The sequence below is a fragment of the Hemitrygon akajei genome, chromosome 6 (genome assembly GCF_048418815.1).
Source record: "Hemitrygon akajei chromosome 6, sHemAka1.3, whole genome shotgun sequence".
NCBI classification, from domain to species: Eukaryota; Metazoa; Chordata; class Chondrichthyes; order Myliobatiformes; family Dasyatidae; genus Hemitrygon; species Hemitrygon akajei.
Window position 1 is genome coordinate 92,558,534 of NC_133129.1, and position 17,754 is coordinate 92,576,287.

The 17,754-nt window shown below is 42.9% G+C and overlaps 1 protein-coding gene across 2 annotated transcripts in view; it reads left to right on the plus strand.

The window, feature by feature from the left end:
- The window catches only part of epoa (erythropoietin a), a 49,982-nt gene that overhangs the window by 23,138 nt on the left and 9,090 nt on the right, over positions 1–17,754 (plus strand). Inside the window, exons 3-4 of one of the 2 annotated variants that reach the window (XM_073048864.1) lie at positions 3,268–3,354; positions 13,142–13,303. In XM_073048864.1, coding sequence (XP_072904965.1) covers positions 3,268–3,354; positions 13,142–13,303 — 249 coding nt within the window. The remainder of the gene's footprint in view (positions 1–3,267; positions 3,355–13,141; positions 13,304–17,754) is intronic. The other variant, XM_073048865.1, reaches the window with a different exon arrangement.

The window sequence follows — 17,754 nt, forward strand, 5'->3', positions numbered from 1 at the left end:
AGGAAACTGGAGCACCCAGAGAAACCCACGTGGTCACAGGGAGAATGCACAAGCTTCTTGTAGGTAGCAGCGGGAACTGAACCCGCGTCACTGGTAATGTAAAGTGTTGTGCTAATCACTGTGCCACCCTGTGACCACTGATGCCAGGCAGACAATCTCTGAAGAGTATTGATAATGGTTGGGGTCACCCGTCTCGTAAAGACACTGCCCAGAAGAAGGCAATGGCAAACCACTTCTGTAGAAAAATTTGCCATGGACAATTGTGGTTACAGACCATGATCGCTTGCATCATATGACATGGTACATAATGATGATGATTAAAGGGAAGATTATACTGTATTTATATTGAGCCTGCCTGGATTATTCCAGCCATTTATAGTATGCACTCATGGGATTAGGTGTAGTCCAGATACACCAGTTAATAGCAGGGTTTAAACAGTTAGATTAAGATGACAGGTTACATCTTCAATAGATTAGATGCAATCCAGATGCACTGGATTGATAGCAAGGCTTAAGCAGTTATGTCAAGATGACAGGTTCCATCAGTTTATCTGGTATTCCTTCAAGATTAGAGGAATGAGGGTGTTAAACATAAAGGTGGGTGGGCAGGAGAGTTAAGTCAAAAGCCACAAAGAGGACATAGGAAAGGATTTGAGCCAGTAGATTCAGAATAAAGGGGTATAAGATTAAAGCTGGGCTATTCGTAGAGCACTACAGCACAACAGGCCCTTCAGCCCATCTATTCCATAAGAATTCCAAAGAAGGGACGTGCAAATCTGATATGCACTGCCTACTGACATCCCTTGCCCCCCCCCCCTTTCCACAGGTAATGCCACCAGGGGTCTGGGATGGTAAATTAAATTTCCAGGGTTTATAGTGATTTTGTTTCATAATGAGGAATGTCAGAGGTTAGAGAAATAGATTTGAGCACAGATGAGTATGTGTCACCAAGAGGACGTGGCCACAGTCATCATGAGGAAATGGTGAGGATGGATTGGGCACTTGATGAGAAAAGAGACCCACTCTGTCATCAAGACAGCACCTCATTGGATCCCTGAAGGGCAGAGGAAACACGGGAGACCAAAGGCAACTTGGCACCGTACTGTAGAGGTAAACATGAGGTCCCTGAACCATACTTGGGGCACAATACAGAAGATGGCCAAAGACAGACAGAGATGGAGAACCTTCATTGTTGCCCTAAACGCCAGTGGTATAACAGACAGTAACAATCTAACAGATGAGCCAAAGTTTAAATAAATGTGGAAGAGGCTCGTGAAGCTGAGTAGATTAGATAGATAGATAGATAGATAGATAGATAGATACTTTATTCATCCCCATGGGGAAATTCAACTTTTTTTCCAATGTCCCATACACTTGTTGTAGCAAAAATAATTACATACAATACTTAACTCAGTAAAAAAATATGATATGCATCTAAATCACTATCTCAAAAAGCATTAATAATAGCTTTTAAAAAGTTCTTAAGTCCTGGCGGTAGAATTGTAAAGCCTAATGGCATTGGGGAGTATTGACCTCTTCATCCTGTCTGAGGAGCATTGCATCGATAGTAACCTGTCGCTGAAACTGCTTCTCTGTCTCTGGATGGTGCTATGTAGAGGATGTTCAGAGTTTTCCATAATTGACCGTAGCCTACTCAGCGCCCTTCGCTCAGCTACCGATGTTAAACTCTCCAGTACTTTGCCCACGACAGAGCCCGCCTTCCTTACCAGCTTATTAAGACGTGAGGCGTCCCTCTTCTTAATGCTTCCTCCCCAACACGCCACCACAAAGAAGAGGGCGCTCTCCACAACTGACCTATAGAACATCTTCAGCATCTCACTACAGACATTGAATGACGCCAACCTTCTAAGGAAGTACAGTCGACTCTGTGCCTTCCTGCACAAGGCATCTGTGTTGGCAGTCCAGTCTAGCTTCTCGTCTAACTGTACTCCCAGATACTTGTAGGTCTTAACCTGCTCCACACATTCTCCATTAATGATCACTGGCTCCATATGAGGCCTAGATCTCCTAAAGTCCACCACCATCTCCTTGGTCTTGGTGATATTGAGACGCAGGTAGTTTGAGTTGCACCATATCACAAAGTCCGGCACATCTAAAATTCTACCACCCACCTACCACAATCCCCTTCTCTCCTCAGTTTCAGTTCCCTTTTGCTGCTCCATAAAGTACCTTGAAATGCCATTCTGCATGGTAGAGGTTACGTAAAAACCTGTTCTGATGCCCTAGGAAAAGGCTGGGAAGTTTATTGCCCTGCGTGGGACAATAGATGTAGTTTAGCATTGCAAAGTAACCCCCCTCCAAGTCACAAGTGGGCTACAAATTGTGTGAAATGTGCCAACTCTGGCCCTTTCTCTCTGCTGCTACTAACCACCTCTCTTGCCTATTGGTCAACTTGTTGTAGTCGACAATCAGTCAAGGAAGAACTGTTTATTTTGTAGCACAAAACTATTGAAAGCAAATCCATTCACTTCTTTGGAGAATTAAACAGAACAACATGTAAAATTAGCATCCAATTTGCCATTGTCCAATTGCTGTTGTTGCCAAATAGTGAGTTTGTTCTCTGTATATGTGTAAAGATGGCACCAACAATGCCATCCTCTCCAACTCTATGCAGGACCTCCAGCTCTGCTAATGATACCAACCCCATCCCCACCTCAATATTTTTGTTCCTTCTGGTTGTAATCTCAGTAGGTAAGGTTCAAAAGGGAAGGAGGTACAGGAGCCTTAGGTTCCCAACCACCAGGATCAGAAAATATCATTACCCTACAACAGTGGTCCCCAACCACTGGGCTGCAAAGCATGTGCTACCGGGCTGCGAGGAAACTATGATTTGGTGGTATGAAGCGATATGAGTCAGCGACAGTGCAGCGGACTGATATCGCTTCATACCACCAAATCATATCGTTTCCTCACGGCCCAGTACCGGTCTGCGACCCGATGGTTGGGGACCATTGCCCTACAACCGTCAGGCTCCTGAACCAGAATGGATAACCACAACAGTGAAAGTGGACACACTTTCAAGGACTCAACAATTCATGTTCTCAATATTATTTATTTATTATTATTTCATATTTTTTGCATATTGGTTGTTTTTCAGTCATTATTTATGTGTAAGCTTTTCATTCACTCTATTGTGTTTCTTTGTCCTACTGTGAATGCCCGCACAAATCTCGGGCTGGTATACGGTGACATATATGTACTTTGAATACTGACCCTTGTCTCATTGTGATGTGTGATTCCATTTAGAAACAGTGTGAGGAGACCTGCGCACTCGCAGGAAATTTCACCCTTCCGAAAACCAGTGTCAGCTACAGAGAATGGGCAGCAAAGGATGTAAGTGTATCCTTTTTCTATGGTTGCACTGATCAGCAAAGAACGAAAGGGTGTCTTACCCAGCACCAATCTTTAGCATGTCAACATCAGAGGAATCAAGGAGTTATATAAAGAAATAGCAAGGAGGTTGAAGGTTAGCCAAGATATTCTTGAATGGCAGAGTAGGGTTGAGTAGCTGAATGGCTGATTAGAAGAAAACAAGACAACTGGAGCAGGACTAGGCCACCAGGCCAGCTCCACCATTCAATTTGGTCATTGTTTATCTACACCAGGCCTCAATTCCTGCACCCAATGAAGTTACTTGACTTCCTGGAATCTTGATCTTTCAGGGACATTTGAATTTTATTCAGAGAAGTGGAAAGGACACAGATTCAAAATTCTGAGCAGAAGGGAAAGGCACATGGGGCAGAAATTACACCCATCCATCTATCCATCTGTCCGTCTGTCCCTCCATCCACCCAACCAATCAACAAAACACCCAACACACACAAAATGCTGGTGGAACACAGCAGGCCAGGCAGCATCTATGAGGAGAAGCATTGTGCTTGTGTGTTGTTTGAATTTCCAGCATCTGCAGATTTCCTCATGTTTGCTCTAACAAAACAACCAACCAACCAGCCAGCCAACCTGTCCTAACAAACTTACACCATCCAATTACATCCGGGTGAACCAATTAACCTACCAACCCAACTGTCTTTGGAATACGGGAGGAAAATGGAGCACCCAGAGGAAGCACTGTAGAATGTTATTCTAGCCACTAGGCCATCATATCACCATTTTGGGGGGGAGAATGGGCCAAAAAGTTCAAAGGAGACGTGATAAAAACAGATTGCTGGGATTACTGTATTGAGGGCTGGTATAGTCTTGGTAGGGCAAATAGCCTCCCCTGTATCATGCACTTTTAGCATTCTATTTTAGGAGAGGGAATATAGGCAGCACAGTTATATAGTGGTTAGCACAATGCTTTACAGTACAAGCAACCCGGGTTCAATTCCCACTGCTGCCTATAAGGAGATTGTATGTTCTCCTGTGACCACATAGGTTTCCTCTGAATGCTCTGATTTTCTCCCACAGGCTAAAGATGTACTGGTTGGTAAGTTAATAGGTCACTGTAAATTGTCTCAAGATTAGCCTAGTATTAAGACCATAGGAGAAAAACTAGGTCATTTAGCCCATCAAGTCTGCTCTCCCATTCAATCATGGCCGATCCTTTTTTCCCCTCCTCAACTCCACTCCCTGTCCTTCTCCCCACAATCTTTGATGCTGTGGCCAATCAAGAACCTATCAGTCTCTGACTTAAATACACCCACGACCTGGCCTCTACTGCTGCCTGTGGTAACAAATTCCACAAATTCACTACACTCTGGCTAAAGAAATTTCTCTGCATCTCTGTTTTAAATGGATGCCCTCTATCCTGAGGCTGTGCCCTCTTGTCCTAGACTCCCCCACCACGGAAAACATTCTTTCCACATCTACTCTGTCTAGGGTTTCAATGAGATTCCCCCCCCCCCCCCCACCCAACCCATCCTTCTAAATTCCAGTGAGTACAGGCCCAGAGACATCAAACATTCCTCATATAATAATCCTTTCATTTCTGGAATCATCCTTGTGAACCTCTTCTGAACCCCCTCCAATGCCAGCACATCTTTTAGATAAGGAATCCAAAGCTGCTCACAACACTCAAGGTGAGGTCTTACCAGTACCTCATAATGACTTACCATCATATCCCTGCTCTTATATTCTAGACCTCATGAAATGATTGCTAACATTGCATTTGCCTTCCTCAACACCAACTCAACCTGCAAATTAACTTTTAAGGTGTTCTGCACAAGGACTCCCAAGACTATTTGCATCTCAGAGTTTTGGATTTTCTCCCTGTTTAGAAAACAGTCTGCACATTTATTTCTTCTACCAAAATGTATGACCATGCATTTACCAACATTGTATTTCATTTTCCACTTTCTTGATCATTCTCCTCGTCTTTCTAAGTCCTTTTGCAATCTTCCTGTTTTCTAAACACCACTTACCTCTCCACCAATCATTGTTTCATCTGAAAACCTGACAACAAAGCCATCTATTCCATCATCTAAATCATTGATATACAGCATAAAAAGAAGCGGTTCCAACACCGACCCTTGCGGATCGCCACTAGTCAACCAGAAAAGGATTTTTTTATTCCCACTCACTGCCTCCTACCAATCAGTCACTGGTCCAACCATATTAGTAGCTTTCCTATATGCCATGGGCTCTAAACTTGGTAAGCAGCCTCATGTTTGGTACCTTGTCAAAGGCTTTCTGAAAATCCAAATATACAACGTCCACCACGTCCACTTCATCTATCCTACTTGTAATCTCCCCAAAGAGTTCCAACAGGTTCGTCAGGCAAGATTTTCCCTTAAGGAAACCATGCTGACTTTGTCCTATCTTGTGTCTGTGTCACCAAGTACTCCATAACCTCATCCTTAACAATTGACTCCAATATCTTCCCTACCACTGAAGTCAGGTTAACTGGTCTATAATTTCCTTTCTGCTGCCTCCCTCCTTTCTTAAAGAGTGGAGTGACATTTGCAATTTTCCAGTCCTCCGGAACCATGCTAGAGTCCAATGATTCTTGAAAGATCATTACTAATGCCACCACAATCTCTACTGCTACCTCTTTCAGAACCCCAGGGTGCAGCTCATCTGGTCCATGTAATGTATGCACTTTAAGGTCTTTGAGCTTTTTGAGCACCTTCTCCCTTGTAATAGTAACTACACCCACTTCTCTTCCCTCACACCCTTCAACACCTGGCACACTGCTAGTGTCTTCCATAGTGAAGACTGATGCAAGATATTCATTTAGTTGATTTTCCATCTCCTTGTGTCCCCATTTTTATTTCTCTGGTCTCATTTTCTATCCATTTTGATATTGTTTGCTAACTTGCTTTCAAATTTCATCTTTTCCCTCCTAATGATTCTTCTAGTTGCTTTCTGTGGGTATTTTAAAAGCTTCCCAATCCCCTATCTTCCCACTAATATTTGCTTTGTTGTGTGCCCTCTCTTTTGCATTTACATTAGCTTTGATTTCCCTTGTCAGCCACTGTTGTACTATTATCCATTTTAGTATTTCTTTGTTTTTGGAATGAATCTGCCCTGCACCTTCCTCACTTTTCCCAGAAACTCAAGCCATTGCTGCTGTGCTGTCATCCCTGTTAGAATCTCCTTTCAATTTACTTTTGCCAACTCTTCTCTCATACCACTGTAATTTCCTTTACTCTACTGAAATACAACTGTCAGACTTTACTTTCACCTTATCAGCTTTCAAGCTGAACTCAATCATATTGTGATTACTGCCTCCTAGGGGTTCTTGTACATTAAGCTCCCTAATCACCTCTGGTTCATTACCGAACACTCAATCCAGTATAGCTGATTCCCTAGTAGGCTCAACAATAAGCTGCTCTAAAGAGTCATTTCATAGGCATTCAACCAATTCACTCTCTTGAACCTGATTTTCCCAATCTACCTGCATGTTAAAATCTCCTATGACTATCATAACATTGTTCTTTTGACATGCCTTTTCTATTTCCCATTGTATTCTGTAGCCCACATCCCAGCTGCTGTTTGGAGGCCTGTGTATGACTGCCATCAGAGTTCTTTACCCTTGCATTTTCTTAACTGAACTCACAAGGATCCAACCTCTTCCAATTCTATGTCATGTCATGTCACATTTGACGCCATTCTTTATCAGCAAAGCCACGCCATCCCCTCTGCCGACACTCCTATCTCTCTGATACAATGTGTAACCTTGGACATTCAGCTCCCAACTACAACCATCCTTCATCCACGATTCAGTGATGGCCACAACATCATATCCAACAATCTGTAAAAGTGCAACAAGATCATCCACCTTATTTCTTATACTCTGTGCATTGAGAAATAACACTGTATTTGCTACCCTTCTTGATTCTGCATCCCTAATGCACTAATATTCACCCTGCTGGCTGCAATTTTGTCCCATCATCTGCCTGCCCTTCCTGACAGTCTGACTACATGCTATCTTTGCTTTTTTACCATCCATCCTGTCCTGAGTCCCTTCACTCCGGTTCCCATCCCCTTGCCAAATTAATTTAAACCCTCCCCAACAGTTGTAACAAATCTGCCTGTGAGCATATTGGTTCTCCTCGAGTTCAGGTATAACCTGTCACTTTTGTATAGGTCATACCTCCCCCAGAAATCCCAATGATCCAGGAACCTGAAGCCCCGTCCCCTGAACCAGCTTCTCAGCCATGCATTTATCTGTCAAGTCACCCTGTTTTTACCCTCACTGGCAATCCAGAAATTGCTACCTTGGAGGTCCAGCTTCTCAGCTTTCTGCCTAGCTCTCTAAATCCTCTCTTCAGGACCTCTTTGCTTTTCTTTCCTATGTCATTGGTACCAAGACATCTGACTGCTTCTCCTTACCCTGCAAAATGCCGTGGACACGATCTGAGATGTCCCTGACCCTGGCACCTGGGAGGCAACATACCATCCGGGTATCCCATTCATATCCACAAAATCTCCTGTCTGTTCCTCTGACTATTATGTGTGGCTCCTCAACCACAGTGGTACAATCTCTGCTATAACAATCTTCATAACCTAATGTTTTAATGGTCTTTAACCACAACAACACGTTGAATGTTTTATCAATTTTATTCACCAATAAAAATACATGAATTGCATACATCATGACGCTACCACATGATAAGTGCCTGCCTCCCTCAAAGAACAAGTAAAAGGCTGACATCTCTTGGCTCTCTTACAATTATTTTAATGTTTTGAAGTTACAAATTACAACATATGTGTCCAAGACAAAGAAATGGGCTGGAAAATATAATTGTGGACACTACCACCCCTGCAAAATGCCTTTTCCTAAAATATCCCTCTGGAAGGCACCGTAAAAAAACAAAATCTTTGCACCAATTTAAAAGTATCTTCCCTAAGGCAGTTAATCTGATCAACCATTCTAGTTAACTCCCCCACCCCCATCTTTTATATCAGTCACCTCACCGAATCACTTTTTACAATGCTACTTACATTGTAGTTGGCGGGGTGGAGTTACTTCTCTACCAAAGGAGGTGTAAGGTGCTCCTTCCCTCTGCTAGCCTGAATGTCACCCTTGGGCAAGTGTGGCATCTGCTTAGCCCCTGCCCCCCCCCCCCCCCCCGATCAGGGTCATGCAAAACCATGGGAGTATGTGGTGAATGGTTGAATGAGCATCCAGTGCATATCACGTCCTGGTTATGTGACCACTGACGCCAGGCAAACAATCTCGAAAAAATAGTGATAATGACTGGAGTCACCCATCTGTAAAGACACTGCCCAGAAGAAGGTAATGACAAACCACTTGTGTAAAAAAAAATTTGGCAAGAACAATCATGGTCATGGAAAGACCATGACCACCCATGACATATGACAAGGCACATGACAAATGAATGATTTACATTGTAAATACACATTAGTATTTATGTAATTATGCACATTTTATTCCATATCCATACTTTAATCTCTAACTTTAATTTTTATATAATTCTTTATTCTTATGATTGTTGAAAGTTGTTTTTTGTTGCATATCACACCCTGCCCAACACACCTTAACAAATTCTAAAAACATGTAAATGTATAAGGCAAGTAAGGTTGATCATCAAAACCTTACTTGAATTGAATAAAAGAAGTTGAATTGTGCTGTGTAGAGATGGGGTAGAGTTTCTGAGGCATGGTGAATAAAACTGATAAAACCATTCAATGTATTGTTGTGGTTAAAGATCATTAAAATGTTAGGTTACAAAAACATTTGATGAAGTTTTTTATAGCAGAGATAGTGCAGCTACAGTTGAGGATGTGTTAGTATCTTGATGACATGCTGGTATGTGGGGGTTGATGGCAGAACTATTTGAGAGATCTCAGTGCCCATTAAAGGCCATGGAGACAAGTAACTGGACTGAACGTGTTCCAAGCATCAGAGATATGAGGAAAAAATATAGTCAGCCTACTCATAACCACAGAAGGTTCTCAGTTGCTGGAAATCCAGAGAAACAAATACAAGATACTGGACAAACTCAGCAGGTTAGGAAGCATCTATGAAGAGGAATAAATAATGGACATTTCAGGCCAAGACCCTCCAAAAGGACTGGAAATAATTTGGGGGGAGTGGTTTTATAATAAAAAATCAGGTTAACCTTGTTAAGTTTCATTAAAATTTACAAAGGAGTCGAAAAGGCTGATTGAAGTGCACTGTTTATTAAAATATAGTTTCAAATATCACATGGCAAGTAAGGAAAAGTAAGTAAAATATCAGGAATAGGCTTTTGACATGAATTGGAATTGGAATCAGAATTGGATTATTATTGTCACGTGTACCATGATATAGTGAAATACAATGATTTGATCATACAAATCAAATCATTACACAGTGCTTTGAGCTAGAACGGGGTAAAACAATAACAACGCTGAATAAAGTGCAGCAGCTACAGAGAGAGTGCAGCGCAGGTAAACAGTAAGGTGCAAGATCATAATGACGTAGATTGTGAGATCAAGACTCCATTTTATTGCCCTAGGGGGTCTTTCAATAGTTTTGTAACACTGGGGTAGAAGCTGTCCTTGAGCCTGGTGGAACGTCCTTTCAGGCTTTTGTATCTTCTGCCTGATGGGAGAGAGGAGAAGAAAGAATGTCTGGGGTAGGTAGGGTCTTTGATTATGCCAGCTGCTTTACTGAAGTAGTAGGAAGTGTAGACAGAGTCCATAGAGCTTTTTTGGCCATTATGTCTACATGGTTGAACCAGGACAAGCTATTGGTGATGTTCTCTCCTGGGAAGCTGAAGCTTTCAACCCTCTCAACCTTAACACCGTTGATGTAGTCAGGAGCACGTACACCCCCCACTTTCTAAAGTCAATGACCAGGCATTTTATTTTGTTGACATTGAGGGAAAGTTTGTTGTCACAACACCATGTTACTAAGCTCTCTATCTCCTTCATTTTTCTGACTCATTGTTAATTGAGATACAGCTCAGTACAATGGGATCATCTCCAAACTTGCAGATGGAGTTACACCTGAATATGATCACAGTCATAAGTGTTTAGGGAGCAGAGTTGGGGGCTGAAGATGCAACTTTGTTGAACACTGTAGAGTTGTTGAGCAAATTGGCAGGAGGGATTCTTAATCAACAATAGAACATAAAAAAACTTTTGTTTGGTGAGAGAGTTATAGGGTGTTGTATAAAGTTGGGTTTATTAGTTCATTATGTGCTGTGCTGTATGACATGGGCGATCATGGTCTTGATCATGATTGTTCTTGGCAAATATTTCTACAGAAGTGGTTTGCCATTGCCTTCTTCTGGGCAGTGTCTTTACAAGACAGATGACCCCAGCCATTATCGATACTCTTCAGAGATTGTCTACTTAGCATCAGTGGTTACATAACCAGGACTTGTCATGTGCACCGGCTACTCATTTAACCATTCGCCATCTGCTCCCATGGCTTCATGTGATCCTGGTTAGGGTGAGGGTGGGGGTGGGGGGATCTAAGCAGGTGCCACACCTTGCCCAAGGATGACCTGCAGGCTAGCAGATGGAAGGAGCACCTTAAATTTCCTTTGGTAGAGACTTATCTGCATCCCGTCACCCTTTAAAGTTGGGTAGATGAAATTCACCTGTTACTAGAGATGGCCTTTCATTTCTATAGGATTGTGGCTAGCTACAAATGGAGATAGGGTGGTGAGCTTGTTATTAAGGGGTTGTGAGAATGAGCTGTCAGGGGATGTGTTTAAGGCAGCTACAATGGTGGGTACCAAGGACCAGTGTCCAGACTCTATTCCTGTATGATATGGTTATTGTAGATCTAATGTTAACGTTATTCTGCTGCTAAAGTCTGGGGTACATAAGACCATAAGGTCATTTGGCCTACCGATCCTGCTCTGCCATTCCATCTTGGCTGATTTACTATTCCTCTCAACCCCATTCTCCTGCCTTCTCCTAGTAATATATGACAGTTCCACTGAACAAGAACCTATCAAACTCTGCTTTAAGTATACCCAATGACTTGGCCTCCACAACCATTTGTGGCAATGAATTCCACAGATTCACTGACCTCTGTCTAAAGAAATTCCTCCTCATCTGTTTTAAAAGAACATAGGCCTTCTACATGAGCTGCCAACCACAGCTGACGAGCCCCATCAGCCTGAAGCAACTGGTTTTAATGTATCAGTAACCCACCTTTGCCCCTTCTCCTATTAGTAGACAGCATTGGGAGCATTTAATAGGTAGTGGGAGCTTATCTCCACTACTCCACCATTGTCTTCCAGGCAGTGCCTTTACAAGACGGGTGACACCAGCCATTATCAATAATCTTCAGCAATTGTCCACCCCGCCTGTTTCGTATCCGCATAAAAAGCAATGCTCGCTCATGGAGGAAAAGAGAATCTTGAAGAATCAAGAACAGCTGCTACAGTATTCCTACACCTCTGTCATCTGTGTGCAGGGAACCTCTGATCGGTCTTATCAACAATTACTATGCATGTCGCCAAACTATAAACACAAGAGATTCTGCAGATGCTGCAAATCCAGACTTACACACACACACACACAAAATGCTGGAGGAGCTCAGCAGTTCAGGTAGCACTTATGGAGAGGAATAGACAGTCAACTTTTCAAGTGCTGATGAGGGGTCTCAGCCTAAAGTGTAGTGATACAGATGGTAATCGCTGATAAGACTAATCTGAATTTCCTTTTACAGATGTGTTTATACCTCTCCATAGATGCTGCCTGACTTGCTGAGTTCCTCCAGCATTTTGTGTGTCTTGCTAACCATACTATAGACTCGAAAGCCAATGACAAACTATAGTAAAGACACCACTTTGAAGAAGAACATTGGAATTCTCTTCTGTCCTGCCCAATATTTGTGTCATCTTTAAATTATCCAGTCATTATTACATAGTGGGCATGTAGACTGCCATGTTTCCTGCATTCATCATCATTGTCATTATGAGCTGTGTTGTATGACGTAAGCCTTCATGGTTTTTCCATGACCATGATTGTTTTTAGCAAATTTTTCTACAGAAGTGATTTGCCATTGACCCCAGCCATTATCAATACTTTTCAGAGCTTGTCTGCCTGGCATCAATGGTCACATAACCGGGACTTGTTATATCCACCAGCTGCTCATAAGACCATCCACCACCTGCTCCTATGGCTTCATGTGACCCTGATTGGGAGGTGGGGGGGGGGGGAACATGAAACAAATGCCACATCTTTCCAAGGGTGACCTGTAGGCTAGTGGAGGGATGGAGAACCTTACACCTCCTTTGGCAGAGAGGTATCTCCACCCGGCTACACATGTTTCCTACATTTGGGCAATGAAGAGCTTGAGATTGTTCCAGGCAATATAGAAGTTGAAGTCGTAAATTCAGAAGTGTGCTCCAGTTTGTGCAAAATAGCATAAGCTTAAATCAAGAATCTCAATTGCTGCTAACGATGAAGAAATTAAAACAGCCTCCAGATTTCAGAATCTAGAGGAAATAGCACAGAGAATAATAAAACTATTTGTGTCGAATGTTATCTCATTATTAGTAATAATTGCACAATAAGGGCTACTTTATGAGAACTTTTACTTTATCATAAAACAGAAAGACCGGTCTTTCTGGCAAAGGATGGGATGGAGGAAGTGAAGGTCAAGAAGATGCAAGTTCACAGCCTCTTTTCCTGTATTAATGAGAACTAACACTTTGTTTCATTGGGAAAAGCTAACCCTCCTTTAACCTTTATTGTTTCTTGGCAGATGGGGACGAAAGCCAAGGAGGTCCAGGGTGGTCTCAAGCTGCTGGCAGCTGCGGTCCAGAAGGTCCAGAACATGACAGTCAGCGGCAACATGCTGTATGTAATAGAGAGGAGCTACAGTAACATCCGCAGCATTGCACAGATGGTGAAGAGCTTTGCTCCTGTGAGTAGTGCTGATGTGTTTACAAGAGCAAATGGGGGCCCGGAGGGGTGGGGGGGAATCTCTGCAGCCATCCCGAGAGGGTGGCAGTGTAGGGCAGGGGACTAGAGAGGTGACTCTGGGCCTGTACCAGAGTTTAGAAGAAGATGACCATAAGACATAAGACAGCATTAGGCCATTTGATCATGACTGATTTATTTTCCCCTTCCCACACAATCCTCCTGCCTTCTTCCGTAACCCTTGATGCCCTAACTAATTAAGAACCTATCAACCTCCACTTTAAATATACTCAATGTCTTGGCCTCCACAGCCTTCTGTGGTAATGAATTCCACAGATTCACACCCCACCGGCTAAAGAAATTCCTCCTCATCTCTAAAGGGATGTCTCTCTGTTCTGAGGCTGTGCCCTCTGGTCCTAGACTCCCCCACTATAGGATACATCCTCTCCACATCCACTCTCTATGGGCCTTTCAAAATTCAATAGATTTCAATGAGATTACCCCCCTGATTTTTCAAAGCTCCAGGGAGTACAGGCTCAGAGACAACAAACACATCTCATACATTAACCCTTTCCTCTCCAGAATCATTCTCATGAACCTCCACTGCACCCACTCTAATGCCAGCACATCTTTTCTTAGTTAAGGGTGCCAAAACTGCTTACAATACTGCTCACAAGTGCAGTCTGACAAGTCCCTTATAAATCCTCAGCATTACATGCTGACTTTTATATCCTAATCCACTCGAAATAAGTGCTAACATTGCACTTGCCTTCCTCACCACCGACTCAAATTGTAAGTTAACATTTAGGGATTCCTGTACCAGGACTCCCCATTTCTCACCATTTAGAAAATAGTCTATGTAAGCCTTTATTCCTTCTATCAAAGTGCATAACTATATATTTCCCTACATTATATTTCAACTGCCACTTCTTTTCCATTTTCCCAATCTGTCTAGGTCATTCTGCAGTCTCTCTGCTTCCTCAACACTACTTGCCCCTCCACCTAACTTTGTACTGTCCGCAAACGTGGCCACAAAGTCATCACTTTCGTCACCTAAACCTTTGATATATAATGTGAAAAGAAGTGGACCCAATGCGAACAACTGCAGAATGCCACTAGTCACCAGAATAGGCTCCCTTTATTCCCACTCCTTCCCTCCTGCCGGTCAGCCAGTCTTCTATCCATGCTCCTATATCTTTCCTGTAATACCATGGGCTCGTATCTGGTTAAGAGCCTCGTGTAGCACCTTGTCAAGGGCCTTCTGAAAGTCCAGGGAAACAATATCCACTGACTCTTCTTTGTCTATCCTGTCTGTTATTTTCTCAAAAGAATTCCAACAGATATGTCAGACAAGATTTCCCCTTAAGGAAATGATGCTGACTTTTGCCTCCTTTACCATCTGCCTCCAAGTACCCCGAAATCTCATCCTTAGTAATGAACTCCAATATCTTCCCAACCACTGGTCAGGCTAACTGGCCTGTAATTTTCTTTTTTCTGCCTCCCTCTCTTCTTAAAGAGTGAAGTGACATTTACAATTTTCCGGTCTTCTGGAACCATTCCTGAAAGGACATAACTGATGCTTCCACAATCTCTTCAGCTACCTCTTTCAGAACCCTGACGGAGGATCTCATTGAAATCCATTGAATTTTGAAAGAATGGATTTGGAAAGGGTGTTTCCTATAGTGGGCAAGAGGGCACAGCTTCGGAATTAAAGGGCATCCCTTGATAACAGAGGTGAAAAGGAATTTCTTTGGCCAGAGGTAGGTGAATCTGTGGAATTCATTGCCACAGATGGCTGTGGAGGCTACGTCAATGAGTGTATTTAAAGCTGATGTTAGGTTCTGGATTAGGAAGGCAAAAAAATGTTATGGAAAGAAAGCAGGGAAATGGGGGTGAGAGGTATAATAAATTAGCCGCGATGAAATAGCAGAGTAGACTTGATGGGCCTAATTCTGCTTCTATGTCTTGTGGTCAGCCCAATAAACAGCGTCTGCCATTCTGTGTCTTTCCCAGTCAGACAAGTGCCAGTGAGATGTTTAATCAATGAAGCCATCATGGTTGAACCTAATCCTGTGCTTAACCAGATTCTATACATTCCAAACCTAGCTACTGCATGTTCTTCCTATCTTTTCACCAAACTCCTCGATCTTCCATTTGTGAATCAGCCTTTGAAGTCCTCGGAGCGGGCGGGTCAAAAGGTGCTACATAGTCCCTCTTTCAACACTGTCGCACTCTACAAGTATTGCATCTGAGCCCACCTTCATCATATCAGCTCTGGACCAGCTGATAGGTGGCTGAGGATCTTCTACTTGATCTTTTTTTCCTACCCAGTCACCCCAATACACCCTACTGCCAAGCCTTGCAAAGTGCACATCCCTCAGTCACAAGTACAGTACTGCGCAAAGGTCGTAGGCAGTTATATATATATTTAATGACATGTGAGTGATGATTAACCTGATTCTGACATGGGTCTCTATTGTGGACTGAGAATGGGAAAGGGATAGGGTGAAGGAAATCATGGTTTGGGAAAAAGGGAAGAGAGGGAAGAGGGAGCGGGAAGCACCAGAGAGACATTCTGTAATGATCAACAATCCAGTTGTTTGGAATCAAATGACCTTGCCTGGTGTCTCAGAGGTGGGTGTGTCTGCACCTGTGCCACCTAGCACTCCTTCTTTGGCACCTGTCCCACACTTCCCCACCCTTTCCATTCCCAACATCCTTTGTCCAGCCAGATTTACAGATTCACTCTCCACTCCACATTGACAGATACAGTATTGTGCAAAAGTGTTAGGCATCCAGCTATATATGTGCTTAAGACTTTTGCACAGTAGGCAGTGATAGCAGTAGTATTGTCTACCTGTGTTATCTAGAGGCATTCTGTCTTGGAGCAGTGTGATTACATAGTTTGTTCATCTTCCCTTGTTTGTTTACTATAAATGCTCTGGACAGCGACCAGCAATGCCACACATGGGCTGGGAAGAACCATTCGTCTAATTTTCTGAGCAAGTTATGTAAAAATATGTTTGGTAAACAAAGGCAAAATGGCTGGGTAAAGGTTATTGGCCCAGTAGTGTGAGAAGCTACGTTCAAGAAGACATTGAGTAAACTTGTGACAGAGGAAGAAGAACCCATTAATGGGGTTCGGTGGAGATTGGTTTATAGACCCAGCAATCTGTTTCTACATTAGAAATACCAGTATCAGTTGGGTTGAGTTGTTATCCGATCTTGGCATTCTATTTGCAAACGTTTCGTCACCACACGAGGAGACGTAATCAGTACACTGTTCATCTGTGGTGTGTCCTCCGAATGCTTGGCCTTTATATTGAGTATCAGCTGATTGCAACTACATAAAGGCCAAATGTTCGGAGGACATAGCCTCAGCGATTGCATTAGGAGCTGATTGGCCTTGTTAGTCCTACAGTTCTTCCACAGAAAGATGATGAGGTTCAGGGAGCAAGAAGCCACAGAGAAGCAGGAGTCAGAATGTTCAGGGGAGTGAGTTGGCTGAATTGGAGTTTTAGCTGGAACTGAGGTAACTAGATTAACATGAAAGGTGATCTATACACAGAATGAGTGGTGCTGTGCAGCCTAACGCCCACACACTACACTAACAAAGCACCGAAGGGTAAACCATAATGCATAGGAACAGAATTAGGCTACCCAGCCCATCAAGTTTTCTCCTTGAGTGACTGCATTTACAGTCTCTACCCCGCTGTCAGATTCAGAAAATCCTCCACACCAATGTCAAAAGCTAATGAATGGAAAAATCATTGAGTAGCATGGTTTCCCAAAGTGTTTTGATTCTTGTCTTCTAAGATTGTGGTGGGGGGGGGGGGGGGGAGGCACATGGTGACCTAAAAAATCTCAGTGGTTTTCCAACATCAAGTGCAACAGAACAATGCAGCCTGTTTCAGTGACTCTGCCATATCCCTTTCTAATAAAAGCCATTATATCATGTCATTGAAACCAGCAACAATCTTGAAATATTAACACTGGGAAAGATAGCGGAGTAAAACATCATGAGGCTCCCTTCTGCTCTCTGTCACGTATCCCATCCTGTCGTTTGCTCGAGGTCACGGGATACTGGCCTTAACATGCAAAACAGCAATTTTTTTTTGGATGAACAGCAACTTTCTGTGTCAAGTTTAGATTTACTGTAATGAGATTCTTGAGGTTTAGGAAGTTCATGCAGTGTCAGAATGTAGGTGTCAAGCCTCAGGGTATTAGTTCACAGAACTCATCAATGATCCCTACTGACGTACTTTGCAATTACACCTGGTTTAAATAGTCTCATTGTCTCTTTTCATTAATACCGCAACTAGTTCTGTGATTTAGCATGGAAAGAGGACCTTTCGCCCACTGGGAACACCAATATGCAGCCTCTTTCAATGCTGTGCATTGGTACCTCCATAGCAGAGGGCGATGCAACTAATTGGAATGTTCTCCACGCTACAT